This window comes from Chrysemys picta, chromosome 9, assembly GCF_011386835.1.
Source record: "Chrysemys picta bellii isolate R12L10 chromosome 9, ASM1138683v2, whole genome shotgun sequence".
NCBI lineage: Eukaryota > Metazoa > Chordata > Testudines > Emydidae > Chrysemys > Chrysemys picta.
The window spans coordinates 39,964,396-39,990,880 of NC_088799.1; the positions used below are offsets into that span (position 1 = coordinate 39,964,396).

At 39.4% G+C, this 26,485-nt stretch overlaps 1 protein-coding gene across 2 annotated transcripts in view; it reads right to left on the reverse strand.

Moving 5' to 3' along the window:
* Nucleotides 1–26,485, reverse strand: part of PXYLP1 (2-phosphoxylose phosphatase 1) — a 94,442-nt gene that overhangs the window by 56,452 nt on the left and 11,505 nt on the right. For both annotated transcript variants that reach the window (XM_065558049.1, XM_065558050.1), the window contains exon 2: nt 14,047–14,178. In XM_065558049.1, the coding sequence (XP_065414121.1) occupies nt 14,047–14,125 (79 nt within the window). In that variant the 5' untranslated portion in view covers nt 14,126–14,178. The remainder of the gene's footprint in view (nt 1–14,046; nt 14,179–26,485) is intronic.

A 26,485-nucleotide genomic window follows, 5' to 3' on the forward strand; every position in this document is an offset into this window, starting at 1 on the left:
TTAAATTGGCATAACAGCAAGGATACGTGGCATTGCTTAGAGAACTTTCAGCATTTCTGACTTGTCAACACTAAAACCACCATACTGGTTGTAAACATTTTCAAATTCTATAGAAGACAAATGTAATCCTGCCCTTCGAAAGCATTATTAAAATCAATGTATTGTTTGTGCTACGGGTTATCTAGTGACAAGATGTGAACACATGATTGCTTATATACAGTAAAATGGGCATGTTATTTTCCTACCCACAGGGGCTTGTTTGAAATCCTTGGATGAAAGGTGGTATGTAGAGTGCAATATAATCTTGTAAATTGTATAATTCTTACCAGTTTATCTAGAATGCAGTCATAGCACATCAAGCTGTGAGCTAATTAGGACTGAACCCAGTCAGTACCCTAAAGTTTGCCAAACCAAACTCAGGAGGAAAGATATAGAGACTGAATGATGTACTAATGGTAAAACAAAGTATGCTTGATAGATTCTTGCCGAAAGAAACCAGTACAAGTTACCTGTAACAAACACACAAACATGGACACCAATTGCTGTAAGTATCCAGCATAAAAGAAGAAAACAGGAAAAGAAGCATGACTTTAAAAACACAGAGACATGAAATGTAGGTGCTCTGTGTTCTAGTTTTCTTTTTCTTCATTTGTGGCACAGCTGGAAGTGTGCAGCATTTCCTTGTCCTCGTGCCTGAATTGTTCTTTTTCTTTCAAAAAACTCAAAACCTTTTTCATTTCCCTCTGCATCTCCAGAAACAATTTTTCTCTTTTTCATTCCCTTCAAATTGGTCAAGTGATTGGCGAATTATACCAGACATCTGGTTCTTCTACTTTTCAATGCTCGTAATTCAGCAGTGGCCATTGAAATGAGAGGATTCACAGGCATATTAATGATAGTTAATCCTTGGAATGTGGTAAAGGTAACATTTTCTTTTCATTTTTTAATTCCAAAGCCTTCTTATAAGATACAAAATGCTAAGGATATAAACCTACATTTTCTTCCAAAATATATATTGCTACATAAAATTGGCAGGTTTTCCCTCTTGTGCTTGACCATCTGCTATCCTGAACTAATCTTGCATCCCTTTTAATTTATCCTTGCACTGCTAGCCATATTGAGTGATGCCCTGCTTGGCAAAGTGTTCACACAACCGGTCATTCGAAATTACAGAGCTTAGCTGTGCCTATCTCACAGTTGGCTATAATGGCCACCAGGACATGGATGTTTGCCTCAGACTAGCAAGGAGCACATGTCCAGCAACACTACAATGGCAAAGTTTACGCTGAGGAAGCACACAATGTTAAGTGTACAGGTGAGTGTCTTTTGGACATTGGAGAAATAGAACTCAAAAACTCCACCAGATAGGCACCTACGCAGTGACCAGTGCACTGTGGGAGAAGAGTTTGCTCCACTGGGACTTTTATACAAATATGTGCACCTCCACTGGCACTAAAGTAGCAGAGACTGGCACAGAGGAAGATGACAAAGGTTAGCCTTGCCTGTCTGCTCCAAACAGTGGTGTGCGCATCTGTGCATTGTGCATGCTGGGTGTCCAAAACAACTGTTGGCACACAGAATTCCTCCAAATGAAAATGGGAATGTTTTCAAAACACTAATTTTATCCCTGTCACAGATGTAGCAATGTCCTGCCACATCCTTGGGAGACTTTATTGAATAAAGTTTAAGTATCTTAGGTTATGTAAAATCCCAGCCTTTTGAAGCTATGCCCTGAGGAAAGGTGACTGCTGATTACCCATTCCCAGAGACTTGAGATCACAGATCTGAGCAGTAAGACTGAACAGAATGACTGAACTTCCCAGCCTCCCTGAGTTCTGGTTCTGAATCTGAAACAGTTATGAACTTGTAGCCATGGGGAAAATCCACATGTGGGTTTTGAGGAACTGACACCTACCAGAGCTTGAAGTTGGAGTAGGTACGATCTCTGCTAAGATTTTTAGCATGCATGTACGTTCTATTATTGTTTTTAATATGTTTTCTCTGTAATTCATTCTTAAGGTGAAAGTATTTGCTTGCTTAGAAAGAGCTGTGTGGTAACTTGCATCTGTGGACAATTACACTGTTCATAGCCTTTGGAGAGAGAGCAAAACGGAGCAGCTAGCCTGTTTAGACAGTCTGGCTTGCTGAGAATATCACAGTGTAGGCAGGGAATTGTAGAGCCTGGGGGAAAAAAACAATCAGAAGGGAGTGAGACATGAGTCTCTGCCCAAGAGAGGTGATGGCTGGGAGCTGGAAGCCTTTAAAGTAGGTGTCCTTGGTGGATTAAAGAGGGGGAATACAGTTGCAGTTGTCCCAAAACAGTTACAATTCCCTCATCATAAATGGTGATGGGAGCTAATTTCCACTTGACCTGTGTTAGCATTTCACTGCAATATCAGCAATGGGTGTGAGCGTGAGTCCTACTGTAGGATTTGAACATGCATTATTCAGGTTTAGACTCTATTTTATTACAACCTGAACCACGGTGCCACCTAATACATGTAAATCACTGCTTTTCTCTCAGTGAATGAACTTTACAAAAAATAATAACTTCAGGAGAAGGGATTCCGTTAAAAGTAAGTGATCAAAACCTGCCTGAAGGGAAAGCATTAAAATCCACAGAATCAGCATGGAAGCAACTTAAGAAACCTCATTAGTCAGAGAAGCAGTGCAAACCCTGGAATACAAGAAAGGATTAGGAAAAACTCCTGCATTATTAAATGACAAGATACTTTGGTCTGAATAAACTATTATCTCTTTTCAAAAAATGGAAACCAGCATAACTGAGGATAATGGAACAGAACAGACTCTGATGGGTAAAATGTAAGATGAAGATTAAGAGGCCTAAGAAGAAACCTGAACAGCTAGCCAAAGAAAAAGGAATTTTAAGTGTATCAGAAAGAAAAGCTTGCAGGATGACCTGTACATCTACTAGAGCGCCAGGTTGTAACACGGGGACAATTGAGAAGAATAAAGAAAAATTCAGGAAGGATACAGGATAACCTATTTACATTCTTCATCACAGAGAATGATTAAGAGATACCTATGCCAGAGTTATTCTTCATTGAAGAGTAAGGCGCACCCAGAGACAAAAAGTTCCAAGCAGAAGACCGTTGAACTATTATGAGAAATTAGATTGCAATTAATAACTGGGACTAGATGGTATTCATTTTGAAAGCTCTGAAGAAACTAAAATGAAATGGGCTAGACTAATGCATTCTGAATTAATTGTGAGCACTCAGGAAAATGATCAAGCGTGACTGACCAGCTCCAACAAAGCATCAGTCTGAAAAACAAGAGGCTGTATTAAAAAGGGGGCAGAGTACAAAAGAGATGTAAAAATGTCACTATGAAAGCCAAAGGTATTTAGTTTTGATCACAGCATCTCAGTAAAATCCATCATAAAAAGAAGAGTCTACAAGAAGGCAACAAATAGAGGTCTGGGCGGGGGCAATAGGAGAACTTTCATCTGACAATGATTTAAGAAGCTACTAGGAAGCTACTAGGGGCTAGATTCAAGTCTCAGTGCACCACCACAGCAGCAGAAAGCCTGCCAGGAGGGGGATGGTGGAATTAAAGCACCCAAACTCCACACCACTGGGTGGCCCACAAGCAGACAGCACAACCCAAAAAGAGTGGACGTTCCAAAATACATCCCTCTGGGTAACCCTCAAAGGTGTGGTGGCTCCGATTCAGCCACAGCTGCACTACCATGGAAATCCCAAGGAAGAATCGCAATGCAAACGCTGCACTAAGAGGCATATCTGCCATGGGACGTAAGGGCCCGGCTGGCTCACGTAGGTGAAGTTTGAACCTCCCTGAAAGCAGCAAGCTAAATTTAATCCTAGCGCTACACAGTTTGGAAACAGATAGATGATAATGAATGGATGCCAATCAAGCCCTGCCTATTTAGTCTTTCCAGGAAACAAAAACAAGATGGGCTTTGGAATGAAAAGGCGATAATTTAAAATGGATATTGATATGCGAAACTCATGTTTTACACAATACATAATTAAACTCTGGAACCAACTTCCCCAAGATATTGAGTCATGTAGCATAGAAGATGAAAAGATATTGGAATCAGAAATGCATCTTTAATTACGTGAAAAGCAGCATGACTCAGAGCAACAGTCAATCAATGAATGGAAAGGAGTTTTTGTAGGTGGCTGGCTGGTTGAATAACTGCTGAATTATCTATGTTGGTAAGGATATATTAGGAAAGAAAGGACTAACATTTTCAAAGTGAAGAAATCTAGTTAATACATTTAAAGGTGAGCAGAATTTAAAATCAAGTACATATGCAGAATATAAAATTAATAGTTACAGCTCATTAAAAAAGAAAAAAGCTAATTTCAGAGAGAGAAATCCTGCCCCCCTGAAGTTAAACTCCCTTCAACTTCAACGGGGAGAGGATTTTACTCAGAGTCTTTTGTAGGGATGTATACCAAAGTTACTTGGCCTCCACAGTAAGGAAGATCTAATCAATGTGACCTCATATACAGGACACCTGTGAGAAATAGCAAGTGTGTCCAATAATATTCTTTTAAACTTTGCAAAACAGACCTTAAGCTCCACTTCAGAGAGAAAACTTGTCTAAGAAGAATGGATTTGACAAGGTACAACTTCACAAGCAAAGTGACAATTTACTAACCAACCATGCAGGTATTATACAAAACTCCACTTTGATAGCTTAGTTATTAGAAACAAAACTGAGAATTAGATACCAGGATAAATATACAATGGGACCTAGGATTAATTTGGACATGGAAAGACTTATAAAGGTGGGAACTCCTAGCAAATATAGTTTGGTTCCAGTTTTATCCAAGACCATTTGCCAGGTTGAATCACAGTAGTTTGAACTTCTTTTATTATTTATCCAAAACTCAAACGAAGAATTAAACTGGAATTAGGATGCATTTATTTGGGTTCCACCTTTTTTAATTTGGAAACAGGAATTCCTTTTTTTATTTTGATGAATATTTAAAGTAGGAATTATATTAATAAAGATGACTATTGCAATTACAAGGCTTAAATATAGTTGTTAATTACATGTAACACTTTTTGCACGTTCAGTCACCAGATTCAAGCCTGCTTGTATCAGATGGCTATTTGTTACCAACATTCTTGATTTTCCATTCTCATTTCCTTCCTGCTATAATTTGGTCTGAGAGATGTCTTAAGATTTTTAGAAACCTAGCTATCGATTTAGAATTAGTTTTTGCCAAATATTAAGCTCGCGCTCTCTCTCTCTCTATATATATACACACACACACACACATATACATATACACACACACTCATCTTTAATCATGTTTTAACTTGACTCACACGATTGTGTTTAGAGCTCAGCAAACCATCACAGATGAGGTCAAAAAATAGAATTAAACTGAGTTTATAAACAGTTCTGTGGCCTAGAAAATAATTTTTTCACACTCTTCCATATTAACCTACCAAATCCTGTTTAAACCAAGTCAGCCTGAGCCGTGTGAAAGCAGAGTTTTTAAAATGGTTCCTCTAAAATATTCAATTGTGGTCTTTGTGGAAGGAAGCAGGAGCTTCCCTAGACATCCATCCCTATGCATACATTGTGCCTTTTTCTCTCAAAGAATAATTTCTTGAAAATGTGACAGACATTCTGTCACACACACACACACACCCCTACCTCTGCCTCCGTTTAATGGATAATATATCGTACCATAAACTTTAAGTGGTGTGATTTAAAAACATATGGTATTTTAATATATAAAGCACACATGAAGAATCATTACTATTGTTCATTCTCTCGATTCAACAAACAAAGTTCTGGATGTTCTGTTTTTGTTTTAATTTGATTTTCTTTGGATACAGATGACAACCATGACAAACAAAACAAATGTATTTGCACTACAGAAGATAATTCTAAAGTAAATCTAAACTCTAAGTTGCTATAGTCTCAATATAGTTAACCTGGTGAATGTCAAAGTGTGCTTTTGTACTTGATTTCCCTTTCTCACTAAAAGCATAAAGTAATTTTCCTTGAAACTGTAAATTTAAGGAGTTGCATGTTTATTATTATGCAGCAAGAAATTCTCTTAATTATTGAAGATTTATTCTAATTGATAACCATAAAACTAGTTATCATTTAACAAATTATTCCATTACTGTATGGATGTTGTTCTGCATCCAATAATTTCAGAGCATTTAAAATCGAACTACTTCACTTTGGAAATAAGAGTCTATAAACAGAACTAAATAGACAACTCTGGGAAGGATGGATGTGGTGGGTTTCAGGGAAGTCCGTTATCTCAACCAAAATAAAGCAATGACACAACTTAGATAATACAGTCCCTAAAAATTTGTTAACTGTTACTTAAAATTGCTTTTCAGTTTCTTACATAAACCTACATGGTGTTGATAGAGAAAATTACCAATCTGAAATTCTGCCTCTCTGAAACGTAACTGCAAGGCTTGTTGCTTCAGATCAAGCAAGCCTTTACATGGCCTTCTAGTATTAGGCCAACCAAGTTGTAATAGTAACAAATCAGAAAGCTATTTAGGGATGGTCCTTTGGGTAACAGCCGAGCAAAATGACGTTAAATGAAGCCAGAAGTTGGGTGGTCTTTTAAGAGCATTAGTTCATTTAATAGATCTGTGAAGTGTGTCTCTACATTGAGCATATGAGGAAGAGGGACCATGTGAGAATGAAAAGAATACAGGCAGAACAATAAACTCATTAATGTGAGAGTCCAGTGCCTCACTACAGGAGAATCTTGTATGGCTCTTTAGCACCACCTCACATGGGTAAACCAGAAGCAGAAAATGCAATATAGGAAGGCAAAAGTACCAAAGTGGAGTCAAAGGAGGTACTCCAAAACACAACCAGAAGGACTATTGTGCCACACACACAGGCACTGAAGCACAGATGCAAGTTCCCAAGCAGTAACAAAAAACAAACAAAAAAAAAAACCCAATAGTCAATTGTTAACGCGGGTGCTGAAGCACCACAAAAACTAGGTGAGGCAATCAAGGCCCACGTTAAACACAAAGAAACAAGCACTCTGCCAATACAGCATCAAAGCAGTAAAATGCAGGGGCAGATGCCAAAGCCTCCCACAGTGAAACAGGTCTGAAGCACTTCCCAGAGTGCCAAGACACCCAAGCAAAAGGGTCTCACAAAAATCAATTTTTTTAAAAGTACATGGAACCTGCGAGGAAGGATAGCAAAAATGCCTAAAACAGTCTGGGTAGATGGGTCAGATCAGCAACTGGAAAAGGCAGCTCCTGCAGGGAGTTGCTTGCTGATTACAGAAGAAAAGCGTTTAGGCTCAGCATGTGGTTCCCGGCCACCAGCAGGAATAGCTGGAGCACTCTCCACCAATTACCCCAGAGGCGACATGTGAAGGGGGGCACACAGGGTCATATGCCCCCCTCCCCTCTGCTTTCTGCCTTCCATTTAGCACAGAGGTTCTAACTGGGGGGGCATGCCCTGGCGCACCCCACAGTTTGATGGGGCCTGTGGCAGCCATAAGGCTGCCAAAAACAGTATACGAAGAGGAAAAAAGGATATCATGGGCAGTTAAAGCATAATGTTATATAGAAATAAATACACAATCACTATTTATATGTGTAACATTACTGTACTCAGATATATTTACAACAGGGCAACAGCTCACATTTACCAATAAACTTCAATTGCCAACAGCTGCATACTGTTTGAGACTGAACCTACCACATAATAATTCAGGGTTGTAAGGTCTGCTAGTTGAAAATATGCTGTGGTATCTAGCGGTCAGAGACAATTAGCTCAATTAGAATGTTTTAAGCAGCACTTACTTTTCTATACTATTTAAAAATGTAAAGCATACATCAACTCAGAGGCACCATCTGTTCAAAGAAACCTTGCTTTATAGCTAAGCTGATTTGAATTTAATGTTGTACAGTTTGTCAGTAGATCAGCCAAACTGAAATTGAGAACATATCTGGTTCCTAGTCCTTTGCTTCAAACACTAGACCACACAATCAATAAAGTAAATTATTTAAAAGATGTCCAGAATGCCCTCTGAAACTAGTCTTTTAAAAAGTTTAATATTACATACTTAAGCAAAATACTACAGCAAAATGCTGTAAATACACTGTGCACTTACTAGAAAAAGTAAATAAAAGAGAAGGTTATCCATGAACAAATCCCCTGCCACATATATCAAGGGGGAAAAAGTGGAAAGAGGAGTTATGGACATAAATAGATGCCCATTACTTTAAAACATTACTTGGGATATTTACTAGTTGTACAAATTGGGGGCCTGTCCACCTGCTGCAATTCATTTCAGAGTCATCATGCATTTCAGCAGTTGAAGTCCACACTAAGCACTAAATTAGTTGAAGTTGCTGGGGCAGGGATTGAAAGCATAATCTGAAGCTTTGCCCCCAATTTAAAAATCCACATGAAGCAGAAACATCAGGAGCCCATCTCCTCCTGCTCTATTGTGAATATAATAATGGCCATACTGGATCAGGCCAATGGTCCATCAAGCCCAGGTTCCTGTCTTCCAAAAGTGGCCACTGACAGATACTTCAGAGGGAATGAACAGAACAGGCAATCATCAAGTGATCCATCCTCTGTTGTCCACTCCCAGCTTCTGGCAAATAGAGGCTACTTAAGGGACACTTAAGAGTATGGGATTGCATCCCTGACCATCCTGGTTAATACCATTGACGGGCTTATCCTCCTTGAACTTATCTAGTTCTTTTTTGAACCCCATTATAGTTTTGGCCTTCAGAATATCCTTTGGAAACAAATTCCACAGGCTGACGGTACATTGTGTGAAGAAGTACTTTCTTTTGTTTGTTTTAAACCTGCTGCCTATTAATTTCATAGGGTGACCCCTGGTTCTTGTGTTATATGAAAGAGTAAATAACATTTCCTTATTCACTTTCTCCACATCAGTCATGATTTTATAGACCTCTCTCATAACACCTCTTAGCCTTCTCTTTTCCAAGCTGAAAGTCCCAGTCTTTTTTAATCTCTCCTCATGCAGAAGTTGTTTCGTACCCTAATCATTTTTGTTGCCCTTCTCTGTACCTTTTCCATTTCTAATACACCTCTACCTCGATATAACGCTATCCTCGAGAGCCAAAAAATCTTACCGCGTTATAGGTGAAACCGCGTTGTATCGAACTTGCTTTGATCCACCGGAATGCACAGCCCCACCCCTCTGGAGCGCTGCTTTACCGCGTTATATCAGAATTCATGTTATATCGGGTCGCGTTATATCGAGGTAGAGGTGTATATATTTTTTGAGATGGGGCGACCAGATCTGCACACAGTATTCAAGATATGGCCGTACCATGGATTTACATAGAGGCAATATGACATTTTCTGTCTTATTGTCTATCCCTTTCCTAATGGTTCCTAACATTGTTAGCTTGTATGAAGCATTCATTTCCACTCCTAATATTTCATGAGATAATCTGGCTTCAAATGCATCTCTGGCTCCCCTAACTTACCGTGGTTTGCAAAAAGAACAGGAGTACTTGTGGCACCTTAGAGACTAACAAATTTATTAGAGCATAAGCTTTCGTGGACTACAGCCCACTTCTTCAGATGCATAACGAAGAAGTGGGCTGTAGTCCACGAAAGCTTATGCTCTAATAAATTTGTTAGTCTCTAAGGTGCCACAAGTACTCCTGTTCTTTTTGCGGATACAGACTAACACGGCTGCTACTCTGTTACCGTGGTTTGGGTATTTTCCAGGTCTAAATATACTAAGTCCCAGACTACTGTAATTATCACTCCGTTATTTGAAACTGAAACATAGGCAATGAAATTGAATTTGCTTAAGACAGCATGGAAAAACTGAAAGTTTGGAAACTAAGTTTCGCGGTCTAATAAAACAGAAAATGAGCATGTTACACTCAGATGAAAAAGCATTATATATAAAATATATCAAACCTGAAAGAGATTACATTATCACCACTTTGTGTAAAAGTGGGAACCAAGCATACTGTGAGCATATCTCTTCTAAAGGTGATGGTGTGCTATGTTTCATTGACATCATAATAGACACTGTACTGTATGAAGTAATATTATGATAACTGAGGAAGACTGAAAGAGGATTTATTGCAACAAGACAATGACCAAAAGCAAGCATCCAAATGTACACAAGTCTTCGGGGGAGAGGGGAATGACACAAAGTTATGCATTTTGTGCCATAATCACAGTAATATGATTTGAATACAACAGAAATAATTTGGATGTAATGAAAAAAATAATTAAGAAAAGCTATAATACCAAAGAAAATGAAGCAGCATCCCAGGACTGCAGAGTGAACAACTGCAAGGAACTCTGTCAGGCTATTATGAAGCATGTAAGTAACATTTCAAAGAGACTTCCGTGTGTAATAAAAGATAAGATGGATACATACACTAACTAGAGTGACTGAAAAAAATCCCTCTTCCTGATACACTGGTTTACCTAGTCCAAGGGTCAGCAACCTTTCAGAAGTGGTGTGCCGAGTCTTCATTTATTCACTCTAATTTAAGGTTTTGCGTGCCAGTCATACATTTTAATGTTTTGAGAAGGTCTCTTTCTATAAGTCTATATATAATATAACTAAACTCTTGTCGTATGTAAAGTAAATAAGGTTTTTAAAATATTTAAGAAGCTTCATTTAAAATTAAATTAAAATGCAGAGCCCCCTGGACCGGTGGCTAGGACCTGGGCAGTGTGAGTGCCACTGAAAATCAGTGTGAGTGCCGCCTTCGGCATGCGTGCCATAGGTTGCCTACCCCTGACCTAGTCCATGGTAATTTATGGCTCATGGGAGCTTGGCACTTCTGAATCCTTCCGCCCCATTAAAAAGTCTTCTACTGTGTGTCATGGAATACTGGGTATGGTAAACATTCCTTTCAAAACATTTGATTCCTGTAAATTTAAGTTTCTTATATGGGAGATCATTTTCCTGGTGATAGTGACTTGCTTGCGGAGTGAGTGGGCCTCAGGCTTCATCTACACTACGAAGTTAGGTCAACGTAAGGTCATCTTACTTAAACCTAATTATGTCAGTGTACACACGACAGCTTTGCTCCTGCCGATGTAAGTGCCCTACTACACCAACATCATAATCCCACCTGCAGACGAGGCATAGGGCTTATGTCGGTTTAGTTAGGGCAATGCAGTGTCTGTGTAGACACTGGTTATTTACATGAGTTGTTGGCTGTCATTCTTGTCAATTTCAAGGCTCCATTCTGGAGCTGTGAAATTGACAAGAAAGCCAGTCTGTCACTGCAGGGTGGGTGGGGAGCTCTAGCCAGAGCCTGGCTGCTGCCTGGAGGTTACCAGCTCCCTGATGGGAGCCGCCTAGACTCTGGGCACAGAACTCCCTGCTGGGAGCCTGGGGGGACAGCCAGGCTCTCAGCAGCAGGGAGCCAAGAGCCAGGGCAGGGGGAGTGCAGCCCTGCTCCTATGGGGGTGCCCAGGTTCTCAGCCCTACACATTGCCCCTCTTAAGTTGGTGGAAGCACTCCTAGTGCTTCTACCGCACCACCCACAGAAGGACAGTGTGTACATGAACCACTGCAGTTGTAAGTTGACCTAACATAGGTCAACTTAAGTTTCTAGTGTAGACATGCTCTCAGACTCTAGTACCTGACTGACTGTATATCAAATTTGAAAAACATAAGTTGGTACTACAGACTCATATAAGATTCCTCTCCAAGCTTTTCTTGGAGTTGCTCCTTCAGGAGAACAACATTTTTTCCAAGCTGCATGCTCATCCGCGCCAGGCCTTTCTTGACACACTCAGTGTGAACAGGTCCTTGAAACAGAATCTGGGTCAGACGAAAGATCTTAGGAACTCCACCCAACTTTTTGTTTGACACCAATTTTTTGGGCACCGCTGTTACCAATAGGACCATGTTTTAATAGACTTCCAGTTGCATTTCCTCTTCTTATCTGGCTAGCCTGAAACTAAAAGGCCACCTCCATCAAAGGCAAGGCTGCCATTTCCACAAGCTTACTAAGAATTCTTGTTTGGATTCAACCTCTCTGTATTCCAAAATATTTCCTTGATAAAGGGAGCTCACCTCTCCCATCTCCAAAAAAGTCCTGTTTGTTTTGGAAATGTCCTTTATTTTAATTTTGGCTAAACCTTTCAGCTAACTGAAGCTGTTAATTGTTTCAATATTTCCAGCTTATCTGATTGAGTTTTAGTCTGTTTGGTACCTGCTGGATGGTCTTTTAGTCCTCTTTAGGTAAAATCTCCAATTTTATTTCACTGTCAGTGCTAGCCTTGATTGCTGCAGCCTACTTTCCTTTTGAAACATCCTTCTGTCGTCTTACTCTCCAGGCGTCGTGTGAAAAACGGTTTCTTCAAAGAAATGAAAAAATACTTACCTGCCTTTTTGAAGAAATTATTTCACAGGACTCTCACTCACCTACACACATCCTCTCTAAGTAAGGATTCTTCTTTATGGGGTATCTATTTTTGTTATCACACTCATTTTTACATTTGAGGTAATATTTTTCTGTCTCACATTTTAACTGGCCTCTCTCTAGGACTATCACTTCCCACACAGAAAATTAAGGCAGAGGCACGTATAGCCATAAGACATGGCATGCAGCAGCCTACAGCGTGCCTGGCTCACATCCTACCCAAGAAGGGCAAATTCTCTAAGAGGATTTTTTTTTTTGAGCCATGGGTTTCTGGATTACATTTTGCAGAAGAGTAGTTAATGCAAAAATGCAATGTGAAAACCATTTAAATATTATTCACGATATAGTTTGGGATGATAAATTTTAAATGCAAGGTACAGTAGAGCCTCAGAGTTATGAACTAACCAGTCAACCACACACACCTCATTTGGAACTGGAAGTACACAATCAGACAGCAGCAAAGACACACAAAAAAAGCAAATACTGTACAGTACTGTGTTAAACATAAGCCACTAAAAAAATCAAGAGAAAGTTTAAAAAAAAAGAATTAAGATGGTTAAAAGCAGCATTTTTCTTCTACATAGTAAAGTTTCAAAGCTGTATTAAGTCAATGTTCAGTTGTAAACTTTTGAAAGAACCACCATAACGTTTTGTTCAGCGCTATGAACATTTCAGAGTTATGAACAACCTCCATTCCTGAAGTGTTCATAACTCTGAGGTTCTACTATTCTCCTTTACAGTTGTTATTTTGGCTGCTAAACAAAGCATATTTTATTACAATGAAATTTGATAAAATTAAATACAAGGGCTGAAGAGCTCAAGTATTTCCTAACTAAACTACACATATTCATTGGAGGAGAAGACATTTTCCTATATTCTGTCTATACTTTTCTCCTTATCTTCAGTCAACACCTATTTATTTTTGTTTGTAACAGTACAAAGATGAGGTATGTGCATAGGCCTCGCCCTCATTAGTAAATTTCATTTATAAAGCTGATTTTTAAGTTAGCTGACACAGTGCTGCCTGGAGACAAGGACAAGTCATGCTTATCTACTAGTTTTGGGTAAACCCTACTGGAATTACCCATGATTGGCTGACACAACGTGGAACATGATTTGCCTTTTTCTACATTAGCCAGTCGCTTGTGGTCAGCATTGTGTCAGCTAACTCGATTGTCAAAAGTTTTGTTAAAACACAGTTAAATTTCCTTGTGCAGATAAGACCAAAGAAGGGAAAAGTCTCAGTGCTCAGTACTGTCAGAGCAATTCACTGGATTCCATCTTGTTTGCTCCAATATAAAACAAATCAATGTTTTTACCTACATCAGCTTTGCATAACTACATTGACTCAATTTTATCAACCAAATTCTTAGCAAGGACTATTGTTTTCACAAAATAAATGATCTTTTTGACAAATTGTCCTGATTTTATACTTGCGCAAAGTACCATTTTACTGTTTTTATTCTTAAATTATTTTACCTTCTAAAAGGAAATTTAAAAGAAAAAATTATGTACATTTATATAAAACACACAAACGCTTAAGAAAGGACACAAAAGGCTTTTTTAAAGGAAAAAACCTAACACATTTGGTTACACTATGGGCATATTGTAGGCAAAACAAAAGGAGGTTTTACTTACAGAATTGTAGGCTGAGGCTCAAAAAGGCCAATAAGGCTGCCAAAGCCAGCAAGATCAGAAAACGATTTCGGAAAAGCATTATTAGTCGTTCTGCTTTCTCTTCATGGTTTTATCTCCATATATGAACACTTCCTGTGAATGAAACAGATAAGTGAATATTTAACAAATGGAAGTTTCAGCTACCTTGAAATAAATCCAAGTATAATTTTGGCAGGAATGCAAGAGAGAGATGAGGTTATTTCTTATATGCAAGTTTTGGAGACACAGAAGCTTGATCAAGATACAAAGGCTTTAAGTCTCTTCCTTGCCTCTCAGGCCAGTGTATCAAGCAAAATTTGCAACACAGTAATTGTTTCTCTCCAGTCTCTAACCATTATCTTGTAGAGCTCTGCTATTTTGAGAGCTAGTTCTCAATCTTAACAACTCTAAAATTCCTTTAATTAAAGCAATCTCTCCCTACCCTCCTGCAAAATACAGGTCAGAAAAGCAACATGCTTGCCTACTGGTTCCTCAAAGCAACCCTTATTTACCTTCCCAGGAATGTTCTAACTATCATATACTGTGTTTCGGAACTGTTAAAGAGACAGGTTAAGAATTACTCCCTCTAGGGGGCAGCACTATTGTTAAATAAATTATAGGAATCTTAGGTAAGAGAATAAAGATTCAGAGGAGGAGTTACGAGTCGAGCTGTGCGTAAAACAGAAATTCTAGTTATGAGTGACAGTTGCCTTTTTCTTGTGTTGACTGCAAGATGGAGGAATTTGGTTGGTCTTGAAAGAAGTATTTTGTGATTCCCCACCTCCTTTGATTTGAGGTCTGTTTACAGCAGCACAATATGTTGACAGAAAAGGACTTCTTTTCACCAATGTTTCTTCTTGTCCCAGTACCCTGATGTTTGTATGGAAAATGCCACTCCTGGTACTTTCCTGTTTTGGAGAAGAAGCAGCTTACCTTCTTGCTGGAATTCTGACCTCAGTTTTTTTGATCGTTTACAGTCCATTGGAGGGGGGGGGGGGGTTCCCGATCTCAAAATTGTCAGATTATTTTCTCAGATTAAGGATAAAACCTTTGACAACACTCTTCGGTGTCACAAAACAGTGAATTAACTATATTAGTAAATTCTTTCTACTGGTTCCTGTCTTGATCTGCTTAGCAAGAGCAAAATTTAGGGACCTGTATGCAGTATGTATGAGACAAAGATGATCATCTATATCAAAGCAGCACTGGTTCTGTCCTGATGGGCTTCTTCATCTTTGTGTATCGTTTTCAAAGCAGCACCGCTGTAGCCCTCTGGATTGTTTCTGGGTGTCAAACAGTGTTAAAGGCAACTTAACCAATCAAATTGGCAAAGGGAAAGAAACACAAGGGCAACATCAATAAGATTACATAGTTACTCAATGTGGCTAGCACACAGCATGATGGAGCATATATTTATGAGGAGATAAGTCAAGAGAATGAAAAAGTAGATGTCTAGTCCAGAATGGAGGAGTCCATTTATTAATTAGAACTTACACTGGCGTGCATGATACAAGTGCACAGAAAACTGCACTGTTTACCTCGGGCCTTCTAGGTGGAATTCAAAGTGCTGGTATTGACCTTTAAAGTCCTAAACGGGCCACATTGCTAGAGAGACCACCTCTTCCCTCAAATCATTATTCCTGCAGCAGTAGGCAGTGAATGTGCTCAGTCTAGAGCAACACTGCTATAAAACAACGAAAGGGGATGGACTGGTGGCAGGGGTTACCAGCTTGGAAATGCACTTCTCCACTTAGACCTCCAGAGCCTTGATTTGTTAAACTTTCAGACACACTGAAAAGCTTATAATTTCCCTTGAGAATAGGACAGGATAGGAACTGGATGGGATATTTGTTAACATGTTATAATTAGACTGTGGAGCTGAATTAGCTACCTCTAAAATTTTAATCTAACAGTAGATTTAAGCAGCTTGATGTAATTTTGATTATTATAAGTTTTAAGTATTGTAATGGGGATCTGTGCTTTTCTGGTAATAAAATTAATCGGATTTCTCAGTACATAAAGTTAGGAGTTATAAGTCTTTGCAAGATTCTCTCTCTCTCTCTCTCTCTCTCTCTCTCTCTCTCTCAAAGGATACGGATTGTATTGGGAGAACTGTCTTTCCATTTTGTTATACTAATTTCCAAGAGACTATAAGGAACTGAGGATTCTGAGAAACTAGAAACTGATGCCTGTTCCTATACTTTTCCAAAATGCCCCCAGTGCCATGGGAACACAAGAAATGCATGGCTAAAAAGAGAGAATATAAATGGGAAGGAAGACCTGTAGTTTAAAGGAGACTTAACTTTTCAGAATAATAGCTCTCACTGTACACTAGTGTAATCTCTTAATGAGCGTGTGCCAGCCCACTGACTGATGCTAAACCGAGCTGTGAAGGAGAAGAAGTGAGACATAAAGATGATTGATTACAAACCACCAGGAGAGAAAGAAGCAGTTAAGTTAAACAGATGGAAGGACAGAAGGAAAACTACAGGAAAAACAAAATTAAATGTAGAGGGGAAGAAAAGGTAAAATATATGAGGAAGAAAAATCTCAAGAATTAGTACCAACCTCCCCTACCCCAATATCATTAGTTAATAATGTTGGTATATAATGCAATATGCCACAAAAAGTGAAGAGAGAGAGAGAGAAGCTTAGAGAAGACATTAGATTGAAGAAAGTGGGGAGAACAGATGTCTTACATTAACCAGGATATTTATGGAAGAGGTTTAATTAGCTTAAACTTTCACTCTTCTTGCAATTAAGATTTAATGTTTAGACTAAATAGTTCAGAAATTGTAAATACAAAAGCAAGATTTTTTTTTTAAATTATACATGGTTTGGCATGCTAACGAAGTACAGTTATTATGGTATGATTGATTTGGGACAGTTCCTGTACAGTAATTGTGTTCAATAAAGGGTCTGCCAATAAAATTTGTTGTCAGCTGTCACTTGATATCAAGTATCATGGGATCAGATGCACAGATACAGTATTATGAAATGAAACAATTGGTTTAAAATACTGATAGGTGTGGTATTCAAGAGAAAAACAGCACTAAGACTGCAAACATTAAATAGAAGCAATACAAGCAATAGAATAGATGTTAGTTATACTGGCTGGACATTCAACTGGCAACTTTGAGAAGTATATTCTAATTGAGTAGTACATAAAAAGAAGAAGGGGGGTTAGAAAGTGTAAACTAAAAGCAAGAATATGAACTCACCGCAAAAAAACAAAACCCTCTCTATGTGATCAGAAAAAGATGAGGAGGCAAACACACAGTCAATGTGCTTTTGATATTAGGCCTTGTCTACACTACAAAATTAAAATTGACCTAAGTTAAGTCGACGTACAGCCACCGGAGTAATTACTGCAGTGCTTCATGTCCACACTATGCCCCCGTCGGTTATGCGCATCCTCACCAGGAGCACTTCCACAGACTTAACTGTGTGGGGCACTGACAGCTGGAACTCCTCCACCATGGGGTCAACAGCCCAAGCTGCCAACCCACATGGGGCTGTTTGCCGTGGGGCAAGGGGGGCTCCAGCTGTGATCCCCACATGGGGCTGACAGCTCGGGCTATGTAGGTAATGCAGTGTCTACACCAATGGTGGGCAACCAGTGGCCCATCAGGGTAATCCGCTGGCGGGTCACAAGACAGTGTTTACATTGACCATCCGCAGGCACTGCCACCAGCAGCTTCCAGTGGCCATTGTTCACCATTCCTGGCCAGTGGGAGCTGCAGGAAGCAGTGCGGGCCGCAGGGACATGCTGGACGCCGCTTCCCCCAGCTCCCATTGGCCGGGAACGGCGAACCGCAGCCACTGGGAGCTACAGGCGGCCGTGCCTGCGGACGGGTCAATGTAAACACTGTCTCGTAGCCCATCAGCGGATTACCCTGTGTGACAGACCCAGACCAATGGGTTATAGGAGTCTGGTAGAGGGCAAATATACTGGTCACTGGATGAGTAGTTTTCTGTTCCCTGAGTGACCAAAGCAGAGCACTAGAGTAATCAGGAACCTGCTAGAACCAGTTAAGGCAGGCAGGCTAATTAGGACACCTGGAGCCAATTAAGAAGAAGCTGCTAGAATCAATTAAGGCAGGCTAATCAGGGCACCTAGGTTTTAAAAGGAGCTCACTTCAGTTTGTGGTGAGAGTGTGAGGAGCTGGGAGCGAGAGGCGCAAGGAGCTGAGAGTGAGAGGGTGTGCTGCTGGAGGACTGAGGAGCACAAGCGTTATCAGACACCAGGAGGAAGGTCCTGTGGTGAGAATAAGGAAGGTGTTTGGAGGAGGCCATGGGGAAGTAGCCCAGGGAGTTGTAGCTGTCATGCAGCTGTTACAGGAGCCACTATAGACAGCTGCAGTCCACAGGGCCCTGGGCTGGAATCCGGAGTAGAGGGCGGGCCCGGGTTCCACCCAAACATCCCAATTGACCTGGACTGTGGGTTCTTCCAGAGGGGAAGGTCTCTGGGCTGTTCCCCAACCCATATGGTGAATCTCTGAGGCAAGAAAATCCGCCAATAAGTGCAGGACCCACCAAGATAGAGGAGGATCTTTGTCACACCTGATAGGCCACAAGTTGCCCACCACTGGTCTACACAGACACTGCGTCATCCTAACTACACTGATCTAACTGCTAAACCTTTCACCAAGATGGAATTATTAGGTCGATGTAGTGGGAGACTTACATTGGCGGGAGCAACGTTGTAATATACATACTTACAGATTGAGGTTGACGTAAGCTGCCTTATGTGGCCCTAACTCTGTGGTGTAGACCAAGCCTTAGAAATACACTGTTACAGAATTAGAGATACTGCTGCAGAATTAAAGCTCACAGTATTACAGAGCAGCTGCTGTTTGGATGACATTTGGAGTATATTGATCTTTATCTATTTACTTTATGGCTGGTTCAGAGTGCAGGTCATGTCCTAGCCTCACTGTCTCCACCTGAAAGCTCTCAGTACCCGAAGGCCAATTTTATCATCAACAATTGACATAACATTGGCTCTACTTGTTGGCTCGTGATTCTCCAGTCTTTGACTCTCTTGTTCTAAAAGATGAATAAATACTGTACTGCTAAAAATGTAGTCCACACTCAGCGTTCTCGGCACTGGCATTCTATCAGCAGGTTAATAAATTGGTATAAATCACAGAATGTATTGCACATAACTAATGATATAGGTATTCAGCTCAAGACATAACGCTAGACTGGATAAAGAAATTCTGCTGAACTGCAAACTTCATTCAGACATTTCTAATCATAAGACATACAAAATCAACCTATAATTTAAAAAAGAATAATGTAATGATACCGCCTATAACCAAATGTAGCTAATAATTAAAAGAAAAGCTACTCGGACACCTAATACAGTATATGTCCTTGCTATATGATTTTTTTATTTTTCTCCCTCTTAAATTGTCTCCAATATTTATTCTAACAAATCACAAAGGCAGAAGATTACTGATCTAGTTTAAAGTATCCCCATTACCACCTACTCAAGCATAAAGATGTCATTATGTACTAACGTATGCTGTGCAACTTCTTGCATATTCACTCCAGGCTGAAAAAATGGTATTGTTATTAACAGACAGGAGAGAGGGAGTCAGGAAATCTGGGATCCATTCCTGCCTCTACCAGACTTCCTCTGTGATCTTGGACAAGTCATGGCTTCTTTCTGCCTCAGTTTTCTCAACTTCAGATGTGGAAACCTACTTGACAGAGATGTTGTCTGACTGAATTTGTGAATGTTTGGAAATCACTGCAAGGTCTCCTCAGGCTTATGTAAGAAAGGTGTTATTTATTAGTATTTCACACAATGCACTGAAAATATATCCATACCACCAAAGACTTTAAAAGTTCTTGAGAAATTAGACTTGTCCAACCCCCAAAAATAATCATTACCATTCTGTGCATCTCTGCCACTTGACTAATAACATTACCTCTAAATTAGCTGCATCCATCTAGGATGCAAACCTACCATGTTACTTAGCGTGTAAGCACATTATTTCACTGAATCACCATGACAGCTGAATGAATTTACTTGATTAAAATAGCATGTATCCATAATAATCAATACTACTCTTCAAAGTCTGCTTCCATACAATTACTGTACTTATCTGGTATGGCAGATCCAGCAACATCACATTGGTCATGTGGTCATTGTGAAATGGAGAAGGGAAACAGTCACAGTTGTAAGGAAGAAAGCTTCAAAGTCTATAACTGAATGATTGCCAGAGACAGTCACAACAACCATACTGTGCTATCAGGCTCTGCAGTAGCAAGACCAGTCTGGAAATTGAGGAGAGAACGCCTGGAAACAAAAAAGATATGGGCTGGTACACGGTGACGTTCATGGATTAATTTGGGGAAAGTTACTGAAGAATTTAGATAGCCCCCTCACTAGTGCCATATCCACTACTGACAGTTCTATCTCTTTGAGAGCTTTCATTTGCTTTTGATCTGTCTTGTATCTTTTCATTGCACAGTAAGGATTTTTTTCCCTGCATACAGGAAAGCCTTGTTTTGAAGGTAACTGAACTGAAAGTGATAGCAGCAGATGGGATTATGAAAATTTTTATTCTATTTTCAGTTTCCACATTCAAACTTGAATTGTTAGAAGTACTGTACTTTTGAAGGGTCTATTTTAAAGAAGGGAAAGAACACTGAGTGAAGATCTTTGAAAGCAAATACATAGAATTTCACACAGTAAGCGTCCCTCTATACCAGAACATAGATATCTTATTAATGCCTCACAAACAGGACCAAATTCAGAAAGTTATATAGTAGCTTATGTGATTCTATCTGGGTGAGTGTCCAGTTATCTCATTGCACACTGCACCAAAAGGGAGGATAAATGCACCAAAACCCAAAATAACTCCAGTTTAAGGTCCTGAAAAAAGATATCAAATTATAAGAATGGAACTGACTATAACACTGCACCCCATATTCATCATAGTGATATCACTATAGGATATGATTATGACGTAGTTATGATGCATCTTGTACAAAATCAACGAGGAGTCCTTGTGGTACCTTAGAGACTAACAAATTTATTTGGGCCTAAGCTTTCGTGGGCTAAAATCCACTTCAGCAGATGCATGGAGTGGAAAATGCATCTGATGAAGTGGGTTTTAGCCCATGAAAGCTTAGGCCCAAATAAATTTGTTAGTCTCTAAGGTGCCACAAGGACTCCTCATTACTTTTGCTGATACAGACTAACACGAAAGTTTTCAGGTTTCAGAGTGGAGCCGTGTTACTCTGTATCAACAAAAACAACAAGGAGTCCTTGTTGCGCCTTAGAGACTAACAAATTTATTTGGGCATAAGCTTTCGTGGGCTAGAGCCCACTTCATCAGATGCATGGAGTGGAAAATACAGGAGCGGGTATAAATACATGAAAGGATGGGAGTTGTCTTACCAAGTGTGAGGTCAGTCTAATGAGACAATTCAATTAACAGCAGGATACCAAGGGAGGAAAAATAACATTTGAAGTGGTAAGAGAGTGGCCCTTACAGACAGTTGACAAGAAGGCGTGAGTAACAGTAGGGGAAAATTAGTATTGGGGAAATTAGGTTCAGGTTTTCTAATGACCCAACCACTCCCAGTCTTTATTCAGGACTAATCTGATGGTGTCCAGTTTGCAAATTAATTCCAGTTCTGCAGTTTCACATTGGAGTCTGTTTTTGAAGTTTTTTTGTTGAAGAATTGCCACTTTTAGGTCTGTTATTGAGTGACTAGAGAGACTGAAGTGCTCTCCTACTGGTTTTTGAATGTTATGATTCCTAATGTCAGATTTGTATCCATTTATTCTTTTGCGTAGAGACTGTCCGGTTTGGCCAATGTACCTGGCAGAGGGGCATTGCTGGCACATGATGACATACCAATGTGATATATGCCATCATATAATATTACTTAAGCAAAAAAAAAAAAAAAAGCTAGTCACTTGAATAGAGAAACATTACTTTGGCTAGACAAGCCACTACTACTTATGGTAAGTATAGTCATTAGAGACCATCAATAAATTTAGCTGTTTCAGCATAATCAATGATTCCTAAAGACAGACATTTGAGAAGAAAATTAATATCTACTAATTTTTAGTAACAGGAAATTATAGGGACAGGACACAAGGTATAATAGTTTATCTAGATCCGCCTATTGGAGTAAGCGTTTCTCCTCCACATTCTTAATGCTGTTACTACAGCTACTGCATATATGCCACAAGAGTTTCACAAAAATTCTCAGTGGTGGTGACTGCACGATTTTATTTTCTAGACTCTGCACTACCTCATGTATCAGGGTGCTGGCTAGGAGAAACAAGCCAGGCCCCTGTTAGCCCTGTTCCAGAGGAAGAAGGGTATTAATTGGGCTGGCTGAAGGGCCACACCCTAATTACCAGAGTAGATCCACCTGCAGGCCTGGGTAGCCAGCCTGCCCTATAAAGCTGGCTAAGAGACAGGAAGCAGGGGGGAGACAGGAAAGGGAGGAGTGTGGGCTCTAGATCCCTGCTGGCTGGGAAGCTAGTAGTCTCCCAGAGTGTTGCTCTCTGTAAATAATAGGTGGGGGGAACAAACACAAACAATAAAAGGACACGGGTGCTGCACTTCAGTTGGTCTCTGACTGCATTTGTGGAGGGGCCAGGAGCAGGCATTGCTACACTCCCCAAAAGCCGTCCCCTGCTACTAGTCTAAAATAAGCTCAGGGGAAGGGGATTCCCCCCCCCCAAATTGTCTCCACTTGAGAGGAATAACGTTAAGCAACTTGCTGTCTCACCCGGCCTTTCTAGGAGTCTGTCAATATCCTTATTGCAATTGTTCTACCTCCTCCTGCCTTCGGTATTATATTTATAAAGAGCTGTAACATGTCAGTCTGAGAGGACAAAAAAATAACAGGTCCCTGCACTGAGGAGTTTACAAAAGTCTAAATTATCCACGATAAGAAACAATGGGTGGGAGAAATACAAAGAGGATTTCACCCAGAGGAGATTATGAGTTGCACTTATTGTTACATCTGTCTTGCTAGCTCCTTTTTATTTCACATAAAATAATATATTAAACTTGGAAAACATTTGGACAAAACGCCAGGGTGGAGGTCAGCTTTGAAATCCTTGTATTCGGTAAACTAGTTCAAGTATTTACTCCTTGCATTAGTTCCTTTTATTTACATCTGCAATCATGTCTTCCATGTGATTCAGAACCAAATCTAAAATTGCTTCTGCATAATTCTGTTCTTTATCATTGATGTAAGGAAGAGGCATTGTCATGCACCTATACCCATAGGACTACTGCTCAATTCTTCCAATGGAGTACTGCAGCTGTAAGTCTGTATTTGACTAACTGATTTCTCTAATTATGAATTTGTTTGCCCTTTCCACAAGGCCTCAATTTCCATTTATACTCATGCTGATGATCCTTCTCATCATATGGTCTATAACAAAACCCTATCAAATAGATTTCCTTAGTCTCTATTTGCACCAGATAATTCTATCCCCATCTAAGGTCCTTGTTATCGGTCATTTATGTTACAAAACATAAGTCCACCCTTCTAATCTGGTCTCTTCTGTAGAGTCTGTGGCCAGGACTACAATAAAAGGTAGGTTGACCCAGTTATGTTGGGCAGGGGTGTGAAAAATGTACAACCTGGAGCAATGTAGTAAAACTGACCTAACCCCCAGCATAGACAGCATTAGGTCAATGAAAGAATTATTCTGTCGACATAGCTACCACTTCTTGGGGAGGTGGATTAACTACAGTGATGGGAGAACCCCTCCTATCACTGTACTGTCTACACTGAAGCATTGCAGCTGTCATGTAGACATAGTCTGTGTAACTCTAGATACTTTAACCCCACTCAATTGCTTAGCTGGACCACCCCGCTCTTCCCCAGTTCAACTTAGAATTCTGTCTTTATGCTTAGTTGGCTATTTGAAATACAAATTGCATATATCTAGGATATGTATCTCAATATCAAGATCATCTATAATGCAATTTTGTATTTTATTTTAACAGTATTTTCCATTTACATGGTTCTTTGGCAGGACAAATGCAAGCAGAAAAGATGGTGGGGGAGCCTTGAGATTGTTGTGGGTAATAGAACTGTTATTATGCATTTATTCTAAGTCCATGTTTGTTATAGTTTTTGTTATGATTACAAGCATTAAACAGAATCAAAGCAGTTTTATTTTTGCAGCAGCTGATCAAGAATAGAAGATCACTAAGAAGTAACTGGTGATGGAATGTGACGTATCTGGGTTATCTTCCTATGCTTATTTCTGTATCTGTGCACAGAAGCTTGTGCACAAAAATACAGGCACAAAGGTGCATGATATAGTAGATGTATTGACTTTTTTCAATTTAGAGTTTACAGATGCATGGTAAAAAGTAATTCCTTAAGTACCTTGTTTTGTGGCTCTGTTTATAGTTAGCTTCAGTTATTTTGATGTTTCCAACCAAATTAAATTCGTTCCTTGGCTTCAATGGACTTAATCCCAATTTACACCACAGTAATAGTAAAATGTGGCTCTTCATACACTAATGGATACCATTTCATTACATTTTTCAGCAGTGACTAAGAACAAATGATCTTCAGCAAATGATCTACAGCTGAAATGTCTAAGAGATATTACATATTTTCTAGTTTTGGACACTCAAGTTTAAAAAAATTAACATTTCTTATAGTCCCATTAGTTAAGAAAAACAAACAAAAAGCTTAGCCAATATGATAAATAAGTAATACTATTGTAAGTTACTTACCAGTACACCTTTACTAAACAAAAGGAAGACTTTAGTATTGTTGGGGTTACTATGCCTGCCTGAGCCAGAGTTCTTCCATGTTTAACTCTGATCGACCTCAAAAGCCAAGGACAGGAATTGGAATGTGTAAACAGCTAGTTAGCAATTACGACCTTGTTCATTTCAGGTACCAAATAATAATGATGAGGTTTGCATGTTTCTAGCTGGGGAAGGGGTAATAAACTAAGGGTAAACAGGACCAAATAACTGTTTAGAGAGAAGTTACTAACAAGCTAGATTTATAGCCCTAGAATGATTTAGTTGCTTAAATGTATAAACATGTCTTTGGTAGAGAGGGGGAGTAGAGGGGAGGTGGTAGAGAGGGGGGGCTTAGTTGTAAAATGTATAAAGAAGAGAGAAACTGTTTTTGCTGGTGTGCTCGATTTGAGACTTGCCTGTCTCCTTGCACCACTTTGGGATCTCAAATAAACTTTGATTGTTTCTCCACCCCGGTATGTTTATTGGCGTGAAGCACTCCGGGCACCGAACCCCACTGTTGCTGTCCTCGGGCCCCTGTGCCGGCAACAGTATCACTACAGACCTATCTATAGGGGAATTTTTCATAAAAATTGCTTGTATTGCATGTGTCTGTCATCATACCATATGACAAAATTAAACAGTGTATTTACTTTAAATCTTTGAATTTCCAAAGACATACTATTATTTCTTTGACATCTGTTGGGGAAAAAATTATACAATATCTTGCCACTAGTTACAATCCTCTACTACAGATGAAAAATTTAAACCATCATCCACACTCCTTGCAACCAACAAAGAAAAGAAGAAAACAGCAAAAGATCTACTACCAGTGCGTTAAGTACAAGGAAATGTTGTATCCATTTGTGTTTCACTAGCACTTTAACTTAAAAGAAGCTGAGTACTTTTTGCTACTCCCTTCATACTCTTCCGCCCACCCCAATGTGCTGTTAAATTTACATTTCAGCCTATTGGGAGTATTCATTTTATGCTAAGCCAGTCACAAACATGTACAAATGACTATCCTTTAAAAAAAACCTCAAAGGATTCTGCACATTTTTAGGTTACCAAAATGAAGACTGAGAAACTAAATCATTGCAGCAGAAAACCACTTACAAACTGCTGCTATAAAATTTCTGTAAATGGAAAAGTTGCTATTAAGACTTACATGGTTTCAAGTTTAAGACAAAATGAGAATTTTAGAATACATTTTACAATGGAACAGAAGATACTGGACCACAGATTGCATTGTACATTAACTCCCCCAATATATTACTTTATAATCAAATCTGTCAAATTATTAAGCTTTTAACAGTTTTCAAATAACTTGCTCATAAACAAATCCTTTAGTTTTAGACTTTATGGCCTGCCCCCATTAATAGTACTACACAGCTATGCCAGAAACTATTACTATAATATTAGAAGGTGTCTTGCAACCTTAACAACCCTCCTATCCCATTTTCACATGATCTTAACTTGCTGAAACATTGCTTTTTGGAGCTCAAATTATCCATGCTTAGGTCTGACCGGACTCAAAGGTCTTGATTTAAAGAAAATCCTCAATATAAGGTAATGGAGTTAATGAACACGGTATACTTATTGGTGAGACAAGGAGAGAGAGAGAGACATGCACAGAACAAAGCACAAGTGGGTGTTCT